The 19,550-nt window shown below is 39.8% G+C and overlaps 2 protein-coding genes and 1 long non-coding RNA gene across 3 annotated transcripts; 2 read left to right on the forward strand and 1 right to left on the reverse strand.

Moving 5' to 3' along the window:
- Positions 1-3,214: 3,214 nt before the first annotated feature.
- Positions 3,215-4,256, forward strand: LOC130095566 (uncharacterized protein K02A2.6-like). Its single transcript, XM_056262324.1, has 2 exons — positions 3,215-4,060; positions 4,122-4,256. Exons 1-2 carry the CDS (start codon positions 3,221-3,223, stop codon positions 4,254-4,256), a joined length of 975 nt encoding a protein of 324 aa, XP_056118299.1. The 5' UTR covers positions 3,215-3,220.
- Positions 4,257-5,803: 1,547 nt separating this feature from the next.
- Positions 5,804-6,646, forward strand: LOC130095595 (uncharacterized). The gene is made up of 3 exons (XR_008808133.1): positions 5,804-6,008; positions 6,256-6,546; positions 6,587-6,646. It is a non-coding gene; the product is annotated as an uncharacterized LOC130095595 (long non-coding RNA).
- Positions 6,647-7,336: 690 nt separating this feature from the next.
- On the reverse strand, positions 7,337-8,278 carry LOC130095596 (olfactory receptor 146-like). The gene has a single exon (XM_056262350.1). The coding sequence runs from the start codon at positions 8,276-8,278 to the stop codon at positions 7,337-7,339; it is 942 nt and encodes a 313-aa protein (XP_056118325.1).
- Positions 8,279-19,550: the final 11,272 nt, after the last annotated feature.

Consider the following 19,550-nt stretch of genomic DNA (forward strand, 5'->3'; position numbering starts at 1 on the left):
TGTAACATTGGACCTGTACATCCGCATCGGGGGAATAACATTGTAATCTCGTTCACGGTAGAGAAAGAAGACACTGTAATCGTGAAGACACTGAATTTCACATAAAACAGACGTCATAATAATCACAGATACACTTACATTGTTGTAAATTAGTTTTTAATGAATGAATGGCTTGCTCTAACTGTTGCTCTGGTCTTCGTCAATGTAATGTATTTGAGTTGTTACAATACCTGAAGGCCACTAGAGGGCACCCCCGTGTTGTTGGTTGTTATTGTTGCTGTATGCCGAATAAACCAGTCTAAAAACAGTGCAGACATGTCTCCGGTTTCCCTCGTGGATATTCTGAAACACAACAGAATAATATATATTATAATAGCATATTGATGCAGACATAATATAAATTGGCGACGAGAATAAAGGACCCAGTGTCAATATCGAGTCATCGGTCGAGTGAAAAGGATGGCTACGATCATCGGACAAATCGAGGCATTCGACGAGGCAAGAGAACAATGGCCTACGTATGTTGAACGTTTTGAACACTTTGTGGAGGCAAATGACATTAGTGAAGAGAAAAGGGTGTCAGTTTTTCTCAGTGTAATGGGGTCATCGACTTATGGACTATTGCGTAGTCTAATTGCACCAGTTAAGCCCGGAACGATGGACTATGAAGAGATTGTGAACACACTTCAAGCACATTTTACCCCCAGGCCCATCGTGATCGCAGAGAGGTTCAAATTTCACAAACGAAATCAAGCAGAAGGGGAAAGTGTCGCACAATATGTGGCAGTGTTAAAGAAACTGGCGGAGCACTGTGAGTTTGGCGACAATTTAAATGATGCACTGCGAGACCGATTCGTGTGTGGACTGAGTAGCGATTCAGTTCAAAGGAAGCTATTAACTGAATCAGAGCTCACGTATAAAAAGGCTGTGGATATAGCGATGTCAATGGAGGCTGTATCTAGAGAATCACAGCACTTGAGCAACTCATTGAAGGTAAATGCCATGTCTCTGTCATCTGATTCGCCCAAGGAGAAATGTTATAGATGTGGACAGTCCAGTCATATCCAAAATGAGTGCTTTTACAAAGATCAAGTGTGTCATAAGTGTGGGAAGAAAGGCCACATTTCATGCATGTGTAAAGGTAATAAGACAGGAGAAAGCATTTAGAACTACAGGAAAAGGAAAAAGTGGAAAATGGAAGGGACAGACTAAGAAAAGACCAATTCACAGAGTGGATGCTAATATGGAAAGAAGTGAGGAAGAGACAAATTCGGACACTGATACCGAACTGACTTTACACAAAGTAACAGCAACATCGCACGATCCGCCACAGGTGAACAAAATGAAAAGTGAAACTGATTTAGTGTCATCTGTAATAAAAGTGCAACCAAAAATTGAAGGAGTGCCAGTCGATATGGAAGTGGATACTGGAGCGGCGTTCTCTATTATCTCAGGTGAACTGTACAGAGATAAACTGAGTCATGTTCGATTACGCCAGACGGACGTTGTCCTCAAGACGTATACAGGCGAGGTCATTTCACCAGAAGGCGTCATCAAAGTGCGTGTCAAGCTAAACAGACAAAACGTACGTTTGCCTTTGTTTGTTGTTGCAGGAAACGCAGCTCCTCTGTTGGGACGAGAATGGCTTCGCAGAATTCGTCTAGATTGGCGTGAGATAAGAACTGTAAGAGCAGTACATCAAGTTAATGAAGGAACATTCGAAGGGCTTCTAAAAAGGTATGCCAAAGTATTCAAAGAAGATTTAGGGACATTCAATGAGTATACAGCGACCTTGAGTCTGAAACCAGGAACCCAGCCAAGATTCTTCCAAGCTCGGGTGGTACCGTACGCCATCAGACCCAAGGTGGAAGAAGAAATTGAGCGCTTATTGAAGGAAGGAATCATCTCACCTGTGCGATTCAGTGAATGGGCAACCCCGATCGTACCTGTAGTAAAAAAGGGTGGAAACGTTAGGATCTGTGGTGATTTCAAGGTAACCGTGAATCCAGCTCTGTGTGCAGAACATTATCCATTACCCCGGATTGAAGATCTGTTCGCTTCACTGGCTGGAGGACAAAGATTTAGCAAACTAGATCTCTCACATGCTTACCTACAGATTCCTGTGCATGAAGATTCACGTAAATATTTAACCATCACGACCCACAAGGGGATGTTCGTGTACAAAAGATTACCCTTCGGTATCACTTCAGCTCCATCGATATTTCAACGAGTCATGGAACAAGTGCTACAAGGGCTACCGGGTGTACATTGTTTTTTGGATGATATCCTGATCACAGGAAAAGATAATGTTCATCACCTAGCTAACTTGGAAGCTGTGTTAAGCCGGCTGGAGAAATGCGGGCTTCGCGTGAAAAGAGAGAAGAGTGAGTTTTTCAAAACTTCAGTGGAATATTTAGGACATGTGATCGATGCATCAGGGCTTCACAAGTCTCCAGACAAACTGCGCGCCATCGCCGAAGCACCAGCTCCTGTTAATGTCAACCAATTACGATCTTTTTTGGGACTGGTTAACTATTATGCAAGGTTTGTGCCAAATATGGCCACAGTTCTTCACCCCCTGAATGCAATGTTACACAAGGAAGTAAAATGGAAGTGGTCGCTAGAGTGTGAGAAAGCGTTCCAAGATGCTAAAAATCAGCTGTTAACACGCAGTGTACTCACACATTATGATCCAAGACTCCCAGTTCGTTTGGCCTGCGATGCTTCACCATATGGGGTAGGAGCCGTACTTTCCCACATGATGCCGGATGGGCGGGAAAGGCCCATAGCCTTCGCGTCACGAACTCTGAGTAAACCTGAACAAAACTATGCGCAACTAGAACGTGAAGCGCTAGGAATCATCTTTGGAGTGCGGAAGTTTCATACTTACCTATATGGACGTCACTTCACATTATTAACAGACCATCGTCCGCTTACTACCATACTTCATCCGAACAAAGCAACCCCATCCATGGCTGCTGCACGACTTCAGAGGTGGGCTCTGCTGCTAGCTGCACACAACTACACCATTCAATATAGAAGTGCTAATGACCATGGGAATGCTGATGGGTTATCGAGATTGCCACTGCCGGTACAGCATAGAGACAAGAAAGATGCAGTGGATACTTACCTCATAAATAAAATGGATGCACTTCCAGTGCGTAACAGTGACATCAGTAAAGGAACCAGAGCAGATCCGATCCTCTGTCGAGTGAAAGAGATGGTATCCACTGGATCATTTCCATCTGCAAAAGATTCAGAAAATGCACTGAGGCCATACCTCACAAGAAAGGAGGAACTCTCACTGATGCAGGACTGTCTGATGTGGGGACAGCGAGTTATCGTTCCATCAAATCTGAGACAACGAGTGTTGGAGGATTTACATACAGGACATCCAGGTATAGTAAAAATGAAGGCTCTAGCACGTAGCTACATCTGGTGGCCAAATATTGACTCACAAATTGAAGAGAAATCAAAGACATGCATGTCTTGTCAACAAAATCAAAAATCTCCGTGTCTCTCACCTCTTCACCCTTGGGCATGGCCGGAAGCTCCTTGGCAACGGATCCACATCGACTTTGCTGGTCCATTCGAAGGACGAATGTTTCTGGTAGTTGTGGACGCACACTCAAAATGGCCAGAGGTCCATGTGATGGATTCGACAACTTCCTCGAAGACAATCCAAGTGCTGCGTGGTCTATTCAGTCGCTACGGTTTACCTGAAACACTAGTTAGTGACAATGGCCCACAATTCACTTCCGATGAGTTTGGATGTTTTCTGAAATCAAACGGAGTTAAACACGTCCGCTCTGCACCATTCCACTCAGCCACCAACGGACTAGCTGAGCGGTTCGTGCAGACTTTTAAACACTCACTTAAAGCATCTAAAGAACCAGTACCATTACAGCAGAGATTAGACTCTTTCTTGTTACAGTACAGGAATACACCACATAGCACAACAAAAGAAGCACCTGCTATGCTATTCTTGCATCGCAGATTGAGGACACGGCTGGATCTACTGAAACCAAGTGTGAAAATGACTGTGGAGCAAGCACAGAAAGTACAATGTTCTCACTGTGCCCTCCATGCCAAACACAGAGATTTCAATGTGGGTGACTCAGTGCTGGTCAGAGATTATCGACGGGGAGAGGAGAAGTGGAAAACCGGTACTGTTTCTTCTCAGTCAGGACCAGTGTCGTACACAGTTCAGGTGGACAGTTCACAAAGCTGGAAAAGACATGCAGATCAAATGTTAGACTGTCTAACCAATGTCATCAGAGAACAGTACAGCACAAACACTGGATATTAAGGGGTAAGAACTGTCTGTAACATCTAATGACACTGAACCAAATGCTTTAGATCAGCAGGTAACCAAGCTTGTGGAACCAGCTACTGCTTCTTCCCCAAATGTGAGAAGATTCCCGGTTAGAACCCGTAAACCACCAAACAGACTTGATCTGTAAAATGTGTAAATGTTCTATACACTGTTGAATGGGTTTAAGGTGTTACTTACTTGTGAGGGAGTAGTTAAGTTAACACATCGAGTACTATCGCTTGAGGGTGAACTACTAATTGTTGGCTCCTAACTGTTTGTTATTTCATATGAATGAGGTTATTATGTTAAAAGAAAAAAATAATAACGGGGTAACTAAAATAAGGAGGGAGAGATGTAATGTATTTGAGTTGTTACAATACCTGAAGGCCACTAGAGGGCACCCCCGTGTTGTTGGTTGTTATTGTTGCTGTATGCCGAATAAACCAGTCTAAAAACAGTGCAGACATGTCTCCGGTTTCCCTCGTGGATATTCTGAAACACAACAGAATAATATATATTATAATAGCATATTGATGCAGACATAATAGTCAACATCACGCGCTTGCACCCCCTGCTGGTGAGGTCGACTAACAGCAGATGGAGATTATGCTCGGTAATCGACTGCTTTTCATGCAGTTCCTGGATGTCAACGTTGAATTTACTGTCGAATTTGAACCACTGAATTTGTGGAAGCGAATTTGAAAGCGAAATAAAATGGACCGAAAACCGCCTGTTGAATATTATAGGTTGTATTTTTAATCAGTTTGAATATTTTGGAAGTGAAATATGAAAGGTGAAAATGGATTATTGAAATTTTACTAATGAAAATGCTTTTGAAATGTTTTGAATTGAAATATTCACAGCCTAAATATGTAACCATGCTAAATTTCAGCCCATAAAAATGCAAGCCCTAAAAATACAATGCATTAAAATGCAAGCAGGGTTAATGCAATGCATATTTTTTTCAAGTAGTACAATTCAACAGGCTTTTTGTTTCAAAAACATTTGGCATTACTTTACTTCCATAGCCGTGGCAGCGTTCGCAGAGTCAACGCGCGGCCGGTCGCTGGGAAAAGATGAGCTGGTCATCCGCTTCCTTAGAGGAGCTAGAAGGATGAATCCGCCGCGCCCCCCGTCGGTTCCTATGTGGGATCTTTCCTTGGTCCTCGAGGCCCTGAAAGTCTTCCCCTTTGAGCAACTGGACTCTGTGGAGTTAAAATATCTATCACTGAAAACCGTTTTTCTGACTGCGCTGTCATCAGTCAAATGTGTGGGGGACCTGCACGCACTGTCTGTCAGCGTGACGTGTCTTGAGTTCGGGCCGAATGACTCTAAAGTCATCCTCAAACCTAGACATGGCTATGTTCCTAAAGCGATGGGCACTCCTTTCAGAGCGCAAGTCATTTCGCTGTCGGCTCTGCCAGCATCCGACAGCGAGAGCGATGTGTCAAAACGAGTATCGTTTTGACACCATGCAAGTACATTTTTTCATCATAGGTTTTTTTCGGTTTCTGATTTGGGTGTGTACGTTTCCAAATCTAACTTTATATTGCCTTAATCACTGTCTTGTTTGCTAAAACATAGCACCATTTTGAAACATGTCAGCAACTCCTAGCAACTGATAGCTTGGCTTAAAATATGTTTTACACAGCGGGGTTAGTTGTAGCACAGTGTTACAACTAAGCCGCCAAGTGTACAATGATAATCAAATGAAGAGCCACACAACTTTTCAGGTTTGAGTATTTATTTAAATATTTAACTTTGTTGGACTTTCACAAACAATGTTGGAATTTAAAATGTTTAACATTTTGTTTACTATGCATTGATCACTTGTTTATTTATTAAAAATATGACCTGTTTTTAATGCAATAAACCCTTTAAATTTTCATTTGTATTATTATTACTGTTATTATTATTAATAATAATAATTTTACATGCAGCTGCCACACACAAATCTAATTCAATTGCAATTACAATATTTGATGATTTTATTTATTTATTTATTTATTTATTGCAAAACTGTGCAGCCCTTTTCTATGTCTCTATCCATGATATTGATGCATAATAGAAGGATGGTTAGATGAGGGATGGATGTATACAGATGCACAAACAATATCAAACTATACAAATAAAATAGTACTGAATTATGTGTGTTACACACAAGTGTTACAACTAACCCCTCTGTTACAATTAACCCCGCATATGGGGTAAGTTGTAACATTTGCACTTCTGTCACTTTCAGTGCAAAAGTACGGAAATGGTAGGTCCTAGAAAAAAAAACTTTAAGTGTTCATTTGTAGCAGAGATGTGTATGTTGCTTGTGTAAAAAAATTGAGCCAAAACCAAAATGTGTTAGGTTGTACCCCGCTCTCCCCTATTTCATTCTCTCCGTTTGTTTCTATGGATACTGATTGAGTTTGTTCTTTTCAGGTGTGTCTCATTAATTAGTCTTATTAGTTCCTGTTTGCTCTTGTTTTTAAACCCTGTGTTTCTTTCAATTCTCGGTCTGTCCCCGTTTTGACTACGTTGGTTGTTATGTCCATATTCCAGAGAATCTCCAGTGTTTTTGTAAAGTTTTGAGTTTGTTGAATAAGGTTATTAAAGAGAAGTTGCTACATCTGCATCCTGACAACTTCCTTTGTAGCCTACTGCAACGAGAGACCGTGACACTGAGAATATTCCTTCAGCATTTTTATGAGGTGCGATAATGATACATACTCGATTAAGAAACTTCTTTTTAACTATTTATTCAGTAGATTTCCTAAATAAAAACAATGTACAAGAAATTATGTTCAGTACAATTTAGGTTATAAACATAGATCCTTTACTGTAATCAATATATTGTAACACCTTGCCATGTGAGGACACTGATTTAAAGTACTAAATACTAAGAAGTAAAGTACTTTGTTATAAAGAAGTTTCTAAAGACCTACTGACACCACTGCTTTGCTCCTAAAGGGAAGTTACTGACTTGACATTAAGTGCTGATACTAATGTATAACCATTTAATCACATAATTAATCAAGACGTTCCTTTTACTCTCCACCAAAATTTTACAAACTTCTGTCTTATTTCTTTGGTTTGTAAACCATATACTAATGGATTTAATCCTGGTGGTACAATGTGAAACATTATACCAGCTAGTTTTCTGCTCTCATCGTAGAGAGGGAAGCGATGAAGAATAATAAAAGCGGAGCCAGAAACAAACATGATTAAATAAACAGCTAAATGTGTGCTGCAGGTTTTTATGGCTTTGCTGTTGAGTGCTTTGTTTTTGCTGGTTATGCATACAGTAGCAATATTACCATATGTTATAAATACAGAACAAATTGAGAAAGATAATAAAATGACAGTAAAAAGGATTCCAGACACATTATTAACAACAACACCATCCTCACAGGACAGTTTAAACAGTGAGGCATTGTCACAGTAAGGGTTTTCAATTTTAGATCTGCAGTGAGACAGACGCACAGTGAGTCCTATCAGAATTGATGCCGAAAGTACTGACAGCCCCCAGGCTGATGCTGATAGTTTAATAACCATTTTATTGGTCATTATAGCTGTGTATCGCAATGGATTACATATAGCCACATATCTGTCAAAGGCCATGATTATTAGAACACAGTGGCATGCTGATACAAACATAAGCACAAAATAGGCTTGAACTACACACTCCACATATGTGATATAGTGCTCTGAACCTTCTTTTAAAATGTCCTGCAATAAGCGTGGCAAAATGACAGTGGTCCCTAATATATCGTTCAGTGGCAAGTTACAGAACATGAAATGCATAGGATGATGAAGATTCTTCTCTGTTGAGATCAGAATTACAAGTGCAATATTGGAAACCATTACAAAGATATAAACCAAAAGAAGCAGGATGAAAACAACATAGGTAGACTGAGGTGTAACTTGAATTCCCTCTACTAGAAGAATGCTGTGTCTGAATGACAGGTTATCCATTGCTTGTTATACACAAAACCTACAAACAGAGTAACAGTCAGACATTTCATAGAAATATTGTTTATGAGCTTTAGACAGCAAAATGCATATTACCCAGACACTTTGCATTCTATGACTTTTTTTGTGCTCATGTAAACTTTTACAGGTATATGACATTTTACATACAGCGCTTGTCTGAACAAGTTTCATAGTGCACACTATTTTACATATAGGCCTACTAATAAGGACAATCAATCAGAATTTTAGCAAAACATGGAAGCATTTTAATGTATTTCATACAAGGAACTTAGAAACATGTTGTAAGGATTTGAAATACTTGGTAGTTAACCAGTATTAGTTGAATATCTAATAAAACGACACAAACTTACTGCAGTTGGATTCTGTTATTATTAAGCTGATTTATTGCTGTAAAGATTTATATGTAGATTTATAAGATTTATATAAATTTATATGTTGCTTGATAAAGTCACAATCAACTCAGTTTTCAGTGTTACCCAAATATAAACTTGCACTTCTCTGAAGAAAGGTTTATCGGCCGTTACCTTTTAATTTGTGGCTCAAAGGTGTTTCCATGATACTATCACCCCAGAGGGGAAAACTTTTTTGTATCACTAGTTGCCATGATCACAGCCACTGATAAAGTTGTATGAATAGATTCCTAACCTTATATATTTTACATTTTTAATTTGTAAGTCCTCAATGGCTCATACTAATCAATATCTTCACAAGAAATATACTGTATAACAAGTATTTGCAATACAAATAAAAAAATTGGGTTTGATTGCAATACCAATCAAAACATGTTTAAATCAAAAAGGAAATAAATTATTTTATATTTTTGTCTTGTTTTATTTATTGTATTAAAAATCTTGCTTAACCAAAATACATTGATTTATTGACACCTTTTACTGAAATGTTTATGCCAATCTGTTAACCTACATTCAGTGTTACACTGTGTAAGACAACTTACGTATAATAATATATAATAATATATATTTAAGGGGCCAGACAGGCCAATTTAGCTCAAAAGGAATTATCTATTAATTTATAGGGAATCTTAACAGAATCACTTATACGGCCGAGCAAATGACTCGTCCAGCGTTCATTCGAACGGGCCGTAACTATAACCTACAGTGGATATAAATATCCAAACTATAGTGAAACACTATTTATTAGCAAGGTAACTTAGATCAGCAGTTTAAGACATTAAATCTGTAATAACACAAGAACAATTCTCTTTAAAATATAAACAAGACTTTATTGATTATTCCAACACATAAAACTATCTAACACAATCACACACACACACACATTCATATGAGTTGCAGAAAGAAAGAGAGTGAGGAAAGAATGAGTTTTAAGGGTGAGATGGTGAAATCCCAAGTTTCTATATGCACTTATAAGACATGACCTGAACGAACCATCAATCATTAATTTAACCCTTCTATCGTTTTTTAGGCGGGTTATTACATTTTATATCAATGCACCAGTTCAGTTAAGAGTCTGGAGTGCTACTTGCTTGTCCTTGCGTTGCTTTGGTGATTCCCTTTTGTCTGGGTAAAAGGGGGTTTCCGGGTCCGTTGCTTGGCTGGCGGTCTTCTCGTGCCTGGATAGATCTTGGGGCGGCCAATCACGTGGTGTGTTGGCGGATAGATGAAAGTCTTTTGAAGTTCGAAGCGCCATTCAGTGACAGTCCAATGAGGGCGCTTCGCACCCATTGCGTCACGCTCCCGCCGAAGCGGGCGTGGCCTAGCCCTATAAATACGGCTCGATGGGCTGATATAATCTGATTTTCATCTCTTCAGCGAAGCGTTCGCACCGCTGGATCCAGAGTGAGAAGCCGCGCCGTCGAAACAGCTTTCTGCGGGACGAGCCCTTGCAACTGAAGTCGCTGGCCTTCACCTCGCCGCCTTCAGCCGCCGTTCCTGCTACGCAATCCGGCGTATCATATCCTTTCACTGCTCTGTGTGTGTGTGTGTGTGTGTGTGTGTTCGCCCCGCGACGCACACTGTACCTAAAAGAGCCGCGTCTTTTTCAAGATGCCTTCCTCATGTGGCTCGTGCCGAGCCCCACTCAGTGATGGGGACCACCATGTAATCTGCGTTTCCTGCCTGAGAGAGGATCATGCAGCTCGCGCGCTCGCCGACGGCAGATGCCCTCACTGCGAGCTGCTGCCAATGGTGACTCTGCGTACTGGCCTGGCATTCTTCACCGAGACTACATTTCCGCCCGCTACAGTGCCGCGCCGTAAAAAGCGCCGTGCTCAACGGGCCGTGCTCAACGCTCTGCTCGCTCACTGATGGACAGCGGCCGTGGTCTGCCGCCACTTCTGTCATCGATGACGACGAGCCAGCGATCTCTGCAGGGGAGGCCAGCTGCTCTCTACTGGCATCGGACAGCGAGGATTGGGCGAGCTCTGTGGACCTCCCCCCCCTCTGCCCGTGCACCGTCAGGAAAGAGAGCCAGCATCGAGTCGGAACTGATGCGTCTTCTCTCGCAGGCCGTGGCCTCGAGTGGGAGGCGCTTGCGCAGCCCGCGCGCAACCGACTAGATGGGTGCTTCCTGCAAGGCGACCGCACCCCAGCGCCATCCAGACCCGCGCCCTTTCTTCCTGAGCTTCACGAAGAAGTCGCGAAGTCTTGGACCGCCCCCTTCTCGGCCCGAGTGCGTCCCTCTGTCTCTACTGTATTCTCCACTGTGGACGGTGCGAAAGACAGAGGCTACCACTCCCTGCCCGCCGTGGAAGAAGCCGTAGCGGCCCATCTTTGCCCGCCCTCTGCTGGACGGCGAGCTAAGACGGCCCTACCATCAAAGGCTTGCTGCACCACGTCAGCCCTGCACTCCCGCGCTTACACCGCTGCTGTGCAGGCTGCGTCGGCTCTCCACTCTATGGCCGTGCTGCAGATACTCCAGGCCGACCTTCTCCGGAAAATGGACGAGGAAGGCCAGGAAGCTATCAGCGTGGCGGATCTACGCAGCGCTACAGACCTGGCTCTTCGCGCTGCGAAATCCGCCGCACAGGCCGTTGGGCGGATTATGGTGTCTCTCACCGTCGCTGAGAGGAATCCCTTTACTCTCCAGCTTTAGCAGAGTACAGAGGATGCAGTTTAGACATGATTCCTATTATAAGAACATTAAATACATTTTACACAGATTTCAATCAAGCCACCTTCTTAATTAAGAACATATGATCTTACTGATAGGAAACACGATACACTTTCATTCACACATCTAATAGTTATAACAATTACATGACTTTTATGTGATCTAAGCCTAATAGACACATACAGGGGTTGTAGACACAATATAGAAATATGTAGTTGAACGATGTTTGATTATAAGTCCGTCAAGAATTGTTTTGGGATGATTTTATGCATTTTTATATGTAAAGTCTCTGTGGTTTTGAGAGATTTCAGCTCTGGGTCTTTCAGAGGTATTTACGACTACAGCGGTCTGTTTTAAATCCGTTGTCCTGGGATCAAACAACCTTTGTCGTTATCTTGGTGGGTCCATCTCTGGACCAATCAGTCTTTTCCAAACTATCTAACTTTGACAATGTTTTTCCAGGTGGGCTCATCTCTTTGGAGCCTGCTTTACTGCCATAAAGTGCTTTCTGGGGGGTTTTTGTTGGCTAGCGTAGACTAGCTGGAGCCGGGATCTTTTATGGTTCAGAGTGTTGAGTTCTGTGTGGAATTATGTTTGAATGAAACACATGGAAGATTCATTTGTGTTTGGTTCACCCTCAAATCCTACACACTATTAAAAATTATTAACAGATTTAGACATTAGACATTAAAACCATCCTAGATGCATTGGATGCATACTTCAAGCCTGCCAGAAATGTAATTTATGAGAGGTATGTGCTCGGCTGTTGTAAATAGGAGGAAGGGGAATCCAGACAATTTTGTGACCAGATTGAGAGAAAAAGCTGCAACTTGTAATTATGGTGGTGTGACACTGTCACACAACACATGTTTTGACCACTCTATATATTATGATGATTTTATCTATATTAGAGTTTTAATAGGTTTACATGTTGTCTTAGTCTTTTTAGTCCATTTTATTCCTCTTATCTGTTTTATGTGTGTATGTCTTTAAATGATTATGAGGCTGCCTGTCATGTGAGCGATCACATGGCAGAAAACAGGAAATAGCCAGCATAAAGGAAGCAGCATGGCAAAAAACAGGTGCTGCGTCCCAATTCACCTACTTATACTACGCCCTAAAAGTATGTACTCTTTTTGTGAAGAAAAAGTACATACTTTTAAGTGTTTAGCAAAAGAGTAGGCAAGCTTTGGGACATACTACTTCATCATCATTAACGGACAGATCTGTCGCGTGCTGCATGCATCCTGTCACCGTAAACTGCCCTGTCAATCATCTCGTCACAGTTAAAATCCTCCATTCAATCTAAGTTTATTTCTTACGGTTTCGGAGAGAAATGTTGTAGCACGTTCATCTGCCAGTCGTGGGTCTTTCATGCCGAGACTCTCCTCATGTGTTTGGATTTTGAATATAATAATGCATTTAAAAGTTAATGGCTAAACATATCTTTGCAAAAGTTCACAATGCTGCTGCAGATGCAATATAATGTGGACAACATTGAATAAATAAATTTTCGTCAGGTTAGATACTGATAATTAACCCTCTGGGGACGGCAAACGCGCCGGCGCGTTTTGCTGTTTTTTTTTCACATAGCAGCAACATAGACTTAAAATACTCCGTCATTTATGGTCATATAAATAAAATCAATACATGATTATAAACTATAGAGGGTCTTCTTTTTTTGTGTACACTCACATTAACATCAAAACCTTTTTTTTTTTTTTTTATAAATAAAATAAACAGGGTGCGCTTTCAGCTCACTCTGTCTCCGCAAAAATCTTTCTGAAACATGTCTGGAAAATGAACTGAAACTCAGCTAATACTTATCACACAAACATGAAACATACGTCTAAAGAACGCTTTAAATTTCTAGTTTTAAATAAAACAATTCACATTTAAAACAAATATTCTCCTGCAATGTAATCTGTCTGAAACTAAAGAGAAGTACAGTTTCTCCTGTCTCAGCTCATTATCGTTAATTTGTTCACACCCACTCGCAGAGCGCGCTATTCATAAGATAGTGTGTTGAGGCCATATGCAAAATAGATAAACGCCCCCAGGCAAATGCTGTAAACTCTGTAAACACACTATATTTTTTAGTCAGATTAAGATTCGTCTTGCGCGGCTATGAGGAATAATCCTGGGACATTTACCACAGAACAAGTGCTGGTTTATCTTCACTTCGAGGAGGAGCAACAGATTCAGCTGAGAAGTGTAAGTGTTTTATGCTTGTGCTTTGTTCTAATCGCGATAAAAATCGCGGAAAAAAAGCATACTGTTTAAATGTGAATCATGTTTCTCTGTGTGTGTGTGTTTGTGAATGAATGAATGAACGCACAGATGAAATAAAAGAACATTTCGTTGACTAGTTTTGGATAAAGTTTTTCAAATCAAATAAGCTTCAAATAAGCTTCAAAATAAAGACATCAAATAAGCTTTTGTTAGGAGTTTCTGCTCATATGTTAAATATATAGTATGTTTTGTCAATAAACTAATCAACTAAGATGTTTGTTCCAATGCAAGCTATATCAAAATAACGAATCCTCAACTTTGAAATATGTATGATCAAACTAAGACATTTATGGAAAAAGACAATTTTCTTTTCAAGATGTTTCCAACTCTAACTTTGAACTTTGAACTGAAATAAAACCATGTCTATATGGTGAAGGGTGTGTGATAGAAGTGTCCAGACGTATGCACCCTGTATTTTAAAGAAGAACATTTAATTATTTGCGATACATTATTCATTCACAAAGAATTCAGGTACATTATTCATGTCCCTAAAGGTTGGAGTTTTCCTCATTTTTTAAATTAACCCTCTGGGGTCTGAGGTGTTTTCTGGGCCCTGGAGGTGTTCTGACATGCTCTGACATTTGTGTTTGTTTCTGATACTACTACAGCATGTATGTAAAAGTTTGTAGTTTTAAGATAATGACATTTATGCGTGGTTTGTGAAAAAACAGAAAATTGTATCATGTAGCCTAGAATATTTGCTCCAAAACTATGTGAAAATTATCCTGCCTACTCTGTCAGGTTGAGGTGCTGGTTGAAGGATGAATCAATAGGCAGAAGTCCAATACAAACGTTTACTTAATAAAAATGAAACAAAATGGTACAGGCAGGTAGACGGGTTGAAGATCCACGAGAAACACAGCACAACATGTGCTAACATTCACATTGATAACAACAACGATCGACAAAGACTGAATGAACCGAGGCTAACTAAATACAGAGACAAATGAACCATAATGATGTGAAGACAGGTGACACAGATGATAATAACGAGGAACAGGCTGGTAAGTGAGGGAGTGAGTTCAGGTGTGGAGACAAGGAGGATTCTGGGAAATGTAGTGAAGAGACAAGGACAGACTGGTGCAGACGAAGACTGTAGCTGTGTCCCAATGTGAAGGCTGCGTCCTCCGAAGGCCGCATTTGAAGGCAGATTGGCCGCATTTGAAGGCCGATTGCGTCACAGCGGCGCAACGAAGGCTGTCCCAATTCAAAGGCTGCATCTTCGAAGGACGCATTTGAAGGCCGATTGCGTCACCGCGGCGCGATGAAGGCTGTCCCAATTCAATTCCGCATCCTTCGAAGGCCGTATTCGAAGGCCGGTTGCGTCATCGCGGCGCGACGAAGGCTACCCTGATTCAAAAGCGACGCCAAATGCACCCTTCGTTTCCCCGTGAAAGGAAGGATACATAAATGGACACTTAGCGGCCTATCCTACCCTGATCCTACCCCATAATTCATTGCGCGCCGGTGACGACAGCATTTTTGGTGCAGCATTTGGTGTGTAGCCTACAGTTCAAATTCAAATGTTGGTGTTCAACTATGGCTTTTAAAACCGTTCATTTTTCGTTTTTCAATTACGGGTTAAAAAATTAAAAACGAATGGATGCAAATTTACACAGACTATTAAACTAAAAATAGTTTAGTGATAGTTTTTTAGATTAAAGTCTTTGATTTTACTAGTATTTTGATTGACTATCAAACCTTTCTACAAATACATTATTTGAAATATTTAATAATATAAGGTAGCCTACTTTTGCGTCCATTTGTTTTTCTTTTTTTTAACCCATAATTGAAAAACTAAAAATGAAAGGTTGTTGTATTTTTAAAAGCCAAAGTTGAACACCAAAATTTGAACTGTGGGCTACACAAATGCTGCAAAAAAAAAAAAAAGACTTTTTGCCCCTTTATTAAACATTTTAAATATTCACAAATTACTATGGGACAAATGTCGATTTTACTGGTTTTCTAAGGCCAGATTAGAACCTGGAAATTATGTTTTTCCCGCAATGCTGAATGAGAAGAGCCATGTCTCTGGAACCATGATTTATAGGCTAATGATAATAAATGTGTCTGAATAAATAACGAGGCATTTTAATTGTTCGTTTAAAAGTGAACATTTCAAGCTTTAGGCAAGGTATATTTTGTTTCAGTTCATTTATGAGACGCGCTCCAGTTCACGGAGATCATGAAAGCGCAACTGATTGTTTTATTTTATTTTACAAAAGCACAACGTTTTCCTGTTATGCGAGTTTGGACAAATAAAAGTAGTTGCGAATGATGTATTATTCTTTTCTGTATGACCAGAAATTATAGAGTATTTTTTAAGTTGTTTCCACTGTTGATGGGAAAATGCAAGTGTTCGCGGCCGCGCCTCCGTGCCGTGCAGTGCGCGCTCACACTCCCACACACATTTGCGTCAAAATCTTGTGTTTATTTGTGATAATCTTAGCCCTGTATCATGACTGACATTTGACGAATTTCTTTGTTCCTTTTTTGGATAAAAGCGCCTTCTAAATATGTAGCCTAAATGTAGGCTAATAATAATAATATTATTATCATTTGCGTTGAGTTCACTGAAGACAGTAATATGTTAATCATAAAATAATTTATGAATGTTTTATTTTTATATAACCTAACTTGTGTTTGTGTTATATTACTTTTTTATATGTGAAGTCTTTTTTTGCTTATTCTATTATACTGAGCTTTTTCCTCCTAAAAAATTGACTTTAAAGACAAGTGGCCTAAATGTCGTTTAGAAAATTCATGTATTTAACATCCTCAGTAAAATATAAAACATAAAAATGACAATAGCCAATTCTGGCTCCATAGCTCTTTACTCAATTATAACAAATGAATCATAAGGATGGCAGCTCCGTCTCACACTGTTGCTTGGCGCCATGGAGCGGTAATCGGGAACACCTGGATGCGCAATTAGGAAATCCTATGAAGGCTACAAGGTGCGTCCTTCGAAGGACGAATAGGCTGCATCCTTCGAAGTCCGCGGCCTTCGGAGGATGCAGCCTTCACATTGGGACACAGCTTGTGACATACTCATTCAGATAAGACAATAAAGTGATTTTAGATTTCTTAGACATGTTTTGTGTGAGAAAGCTTTATGCGGGTAGGCGTTAACCACCATTAATATATAGCGTTTCACACCTGAGAAAGACTTATGGCCCTATTAGGTGCTATCATCATGAGGAGCCTTGCACAAAGAATGAGACTTAAAAAAAGAATGGCTTTTAGATTGTTTGGATTTATTTACAACACAACAAATAACAAAAAAAGCACATTATTGAACAGAGACAGATCTGAAGACAGAGACTTGAAAAGTCACACACCTGTGTGCCATTGAAACATAGTACATAGCTGTCATTTCCAAGGTGTTTGATTTTTCACTTTACCATGTTCATGTACAGAGACTCATGTGAATGTTGAAGTCAGCAGGACTCATCAGTGGGGCATATCTGGTCCCTGTATAAAAAAAAAAAAAAATACAAAAACACCAGCTGTGAACATGCTGATTTCCAGAGAAACTATAGGGCCGCACGATTTTGGGAATACTAGATATTTCTGGTTAAAATTGCTTTTTAAAATGTACAAAATGCACACACACACACACACACACACACACACACACACACACACATACACATCTCATTTCATAACATCATAACGAATGGAAACATTTGGAGTAAAAACATAAAGCCTACTGTTTGTCGCGTTTTGCTTTCAAACTGACTCAAACTCACAGCGCGTGCAGAGAACATTTACTGAAGTGATCGAGCCGCTCCAAACTATTAAACATTGTTACCTTATTATACATCTGGGGTTTGAGCAGATATCCACAAACACAGTATTTAACAGTAAACACGGGTCTAAACATTATAATATTCACCATGTTAGAGTAAACACTCGCGAGCCTACTTTTATCATGCTGTTTTATTATCGAACATAAAAATATCCTAGTGTGGTACATGTATAGGCTACATTTAGCATTGAAAGGTTTAGCAAAGAAAGGTTGCCTACCAGTTGCCTACCAGTCTAGTTCACATTTCAACATGTTTCTGTCTACATATAGATACACATACATGTACGACATTAGGCTTTTTACTCAAATTTCATTTCATAACGTAGATTTTAGTCTGGCACAAGTTTAAAATGTCTTACCTTAAAAATCTTCTCATCTTCAAATCGCATTCTTCTAATTCTTCTGAGGTAAATAAATCCAAGTGAAACAACAGCACAAACACATCCAAACTCGATGAAAAGCAGAGTGGAGTAAGTTACTGACCAGGGGCCTGTTTCAGAAAGGAGGTTAAGTGAAAACTCTGAGTAGGTTAACCCTGAAATGAGGGAAACTCTGGGTTTTCTGTTTCAGAATGGGAGGTATGTCAAACCTGAGAAAGCAGGGTAAGTCAAGCCCGTTTCTGAAAGAGAGGTAACTTATACTCAGAGTCAGTTACCATGGTAACTTACTCTGTGAACCTAACCTGGTCGGGAGCAGGTTTTCTTCAGTAAACCTAGAGTTTATTTCGGTCTCCTCCCCTTTTTTAAAGAGGAAGCAGTGTTTAAACACCAACAATAATACTACAATTTATTTAAACATTATTTAAGGAATATATATATATTGTTTGTCCATGGTTTAATTGACTAAATCTGTTTTGCAGCACTTTGCCAAAAAATAAAAGGATTTAAATGTTTGCTAAACTTTTATTTGATTACCACCGTTTTTGATAATATATTTATATTAAATCATAAAGAAAATCTGAATAAAAAACATTTCATTGAACTCAATTATTTTTAAACATTTTAATAAGTTATTAATGATTAAAAAAATAAGCTGTTAATCTAATTCATAATCAATTATTGAAATTAGTTGATTAGATATGTTTTATTGAACAAATGTTTAATTTATTTAACTGTCATTTTAACTGATAACAATAACTGTATTTAATAATGCAGTTTATGTATTTATTAATTGTTTAATACCATAAACCGTGATATTTTCTGAGACGGTTATCATACTGTGAAACTCTCATAAGTTACAACCCTACACAGGAGAGTCCCCCACCCCACCCCCACTGTTAAACAAGTAACTCAGCGACTTTTACTCTGAGTACATTTTAAATGAGCTACTTTTTACTTTTTCTTGAGTATATTTTTAGACATGTACTTTTACTTAAAGGTTGGGTAGGTCGTTTTTGGTCTAAAAAACTTTTTCCCAAATTTGTTTAAACTTTCTATATATATCAATGCATAATTAAAATGTAAGTACTCTGATAAAAAGAGTATAAAAATCGAGTGACTCTAGACCGTTTAATCTGCACTAAACACAGCTCATTATTTCCTTCCGGGACGAAACAAAGGATTGGCTTAGGCGACTGTCACTCTCTCGCAACCATGGCAACACCCCCGCTGCTACATGCGCTGCCCACATGCGCGCACTCGTTTGACTCGAGGAGGGTAAGAGACTAGTAAGAGACACAATTACATGCAAAACACGGCGTATATGTTATGAATCTTACACAAAATTCACCTTCATCACAGTGTAACTGATTGTAATGGGAAAACGTGTATCAATGCAACCTGTTTTTAGCTTTGCTTTATGTTACTAGCTCGTTAACGAATCAAACTCAATATATTTTAAACTAACAGTATCGATATGCTAGCTTGATAGTGAGTATTAACAGCCATGTTAGTTGTTTATATTCATAATGATAAAGTTAGGTATTTTATTACATGTGAGTCTGACATGATGTCACTACATGCACTGCTCCTCTCCGCTCGGCGCTAGTAAGCGCGTCCTCCAGCTGTGAGCTGTCGGCATCGCACGTTCATGTGTTTTGGGGGCGTGGTTTTGGAAGGAGCCCAG

The sequence above is a fragment of the Rhinichthys klamathensis genome, unplaced genomic scaffold, assembly GCF_029890125.1.
Source record: "Rhinichthys klamathensis goyatoka isolate OS25496 unplaced genomic scaffold, OSU_Roscu_1.1 h1tg000191l_1, whole genome shotgun sequence".
Classification (NCBI taxonomy): Eukaryota; Metazoa; Chordata; class Actinopteri; order Cypriniformes; family Leuciscidae; genus Rhinichthys; species Rhinichthys klamathensis.

Coding starts and splice junctions, on each gene's coding strand:
- LOC130095596 (XM_056262350.1), bottom strand. CDS start 8,278: ATGGATAACCTGTCATTCAGACACAGCATTCTTCTAGTAGAGGGAATT.
- LOC130095566 (XM_056262324.1), top strand. CDS start 3,221: ATGGTATCCACTGGATCATTTCCATCTGCAAAAGATTCAGAAAATGCA. Junction 4,061..4,121: donor CTGTGGAGCAAGCACAGAAA/GTACAATGTTCT, acceptor TGGGTGACTCAG/TGCTGGTCAGAGATTATCGA.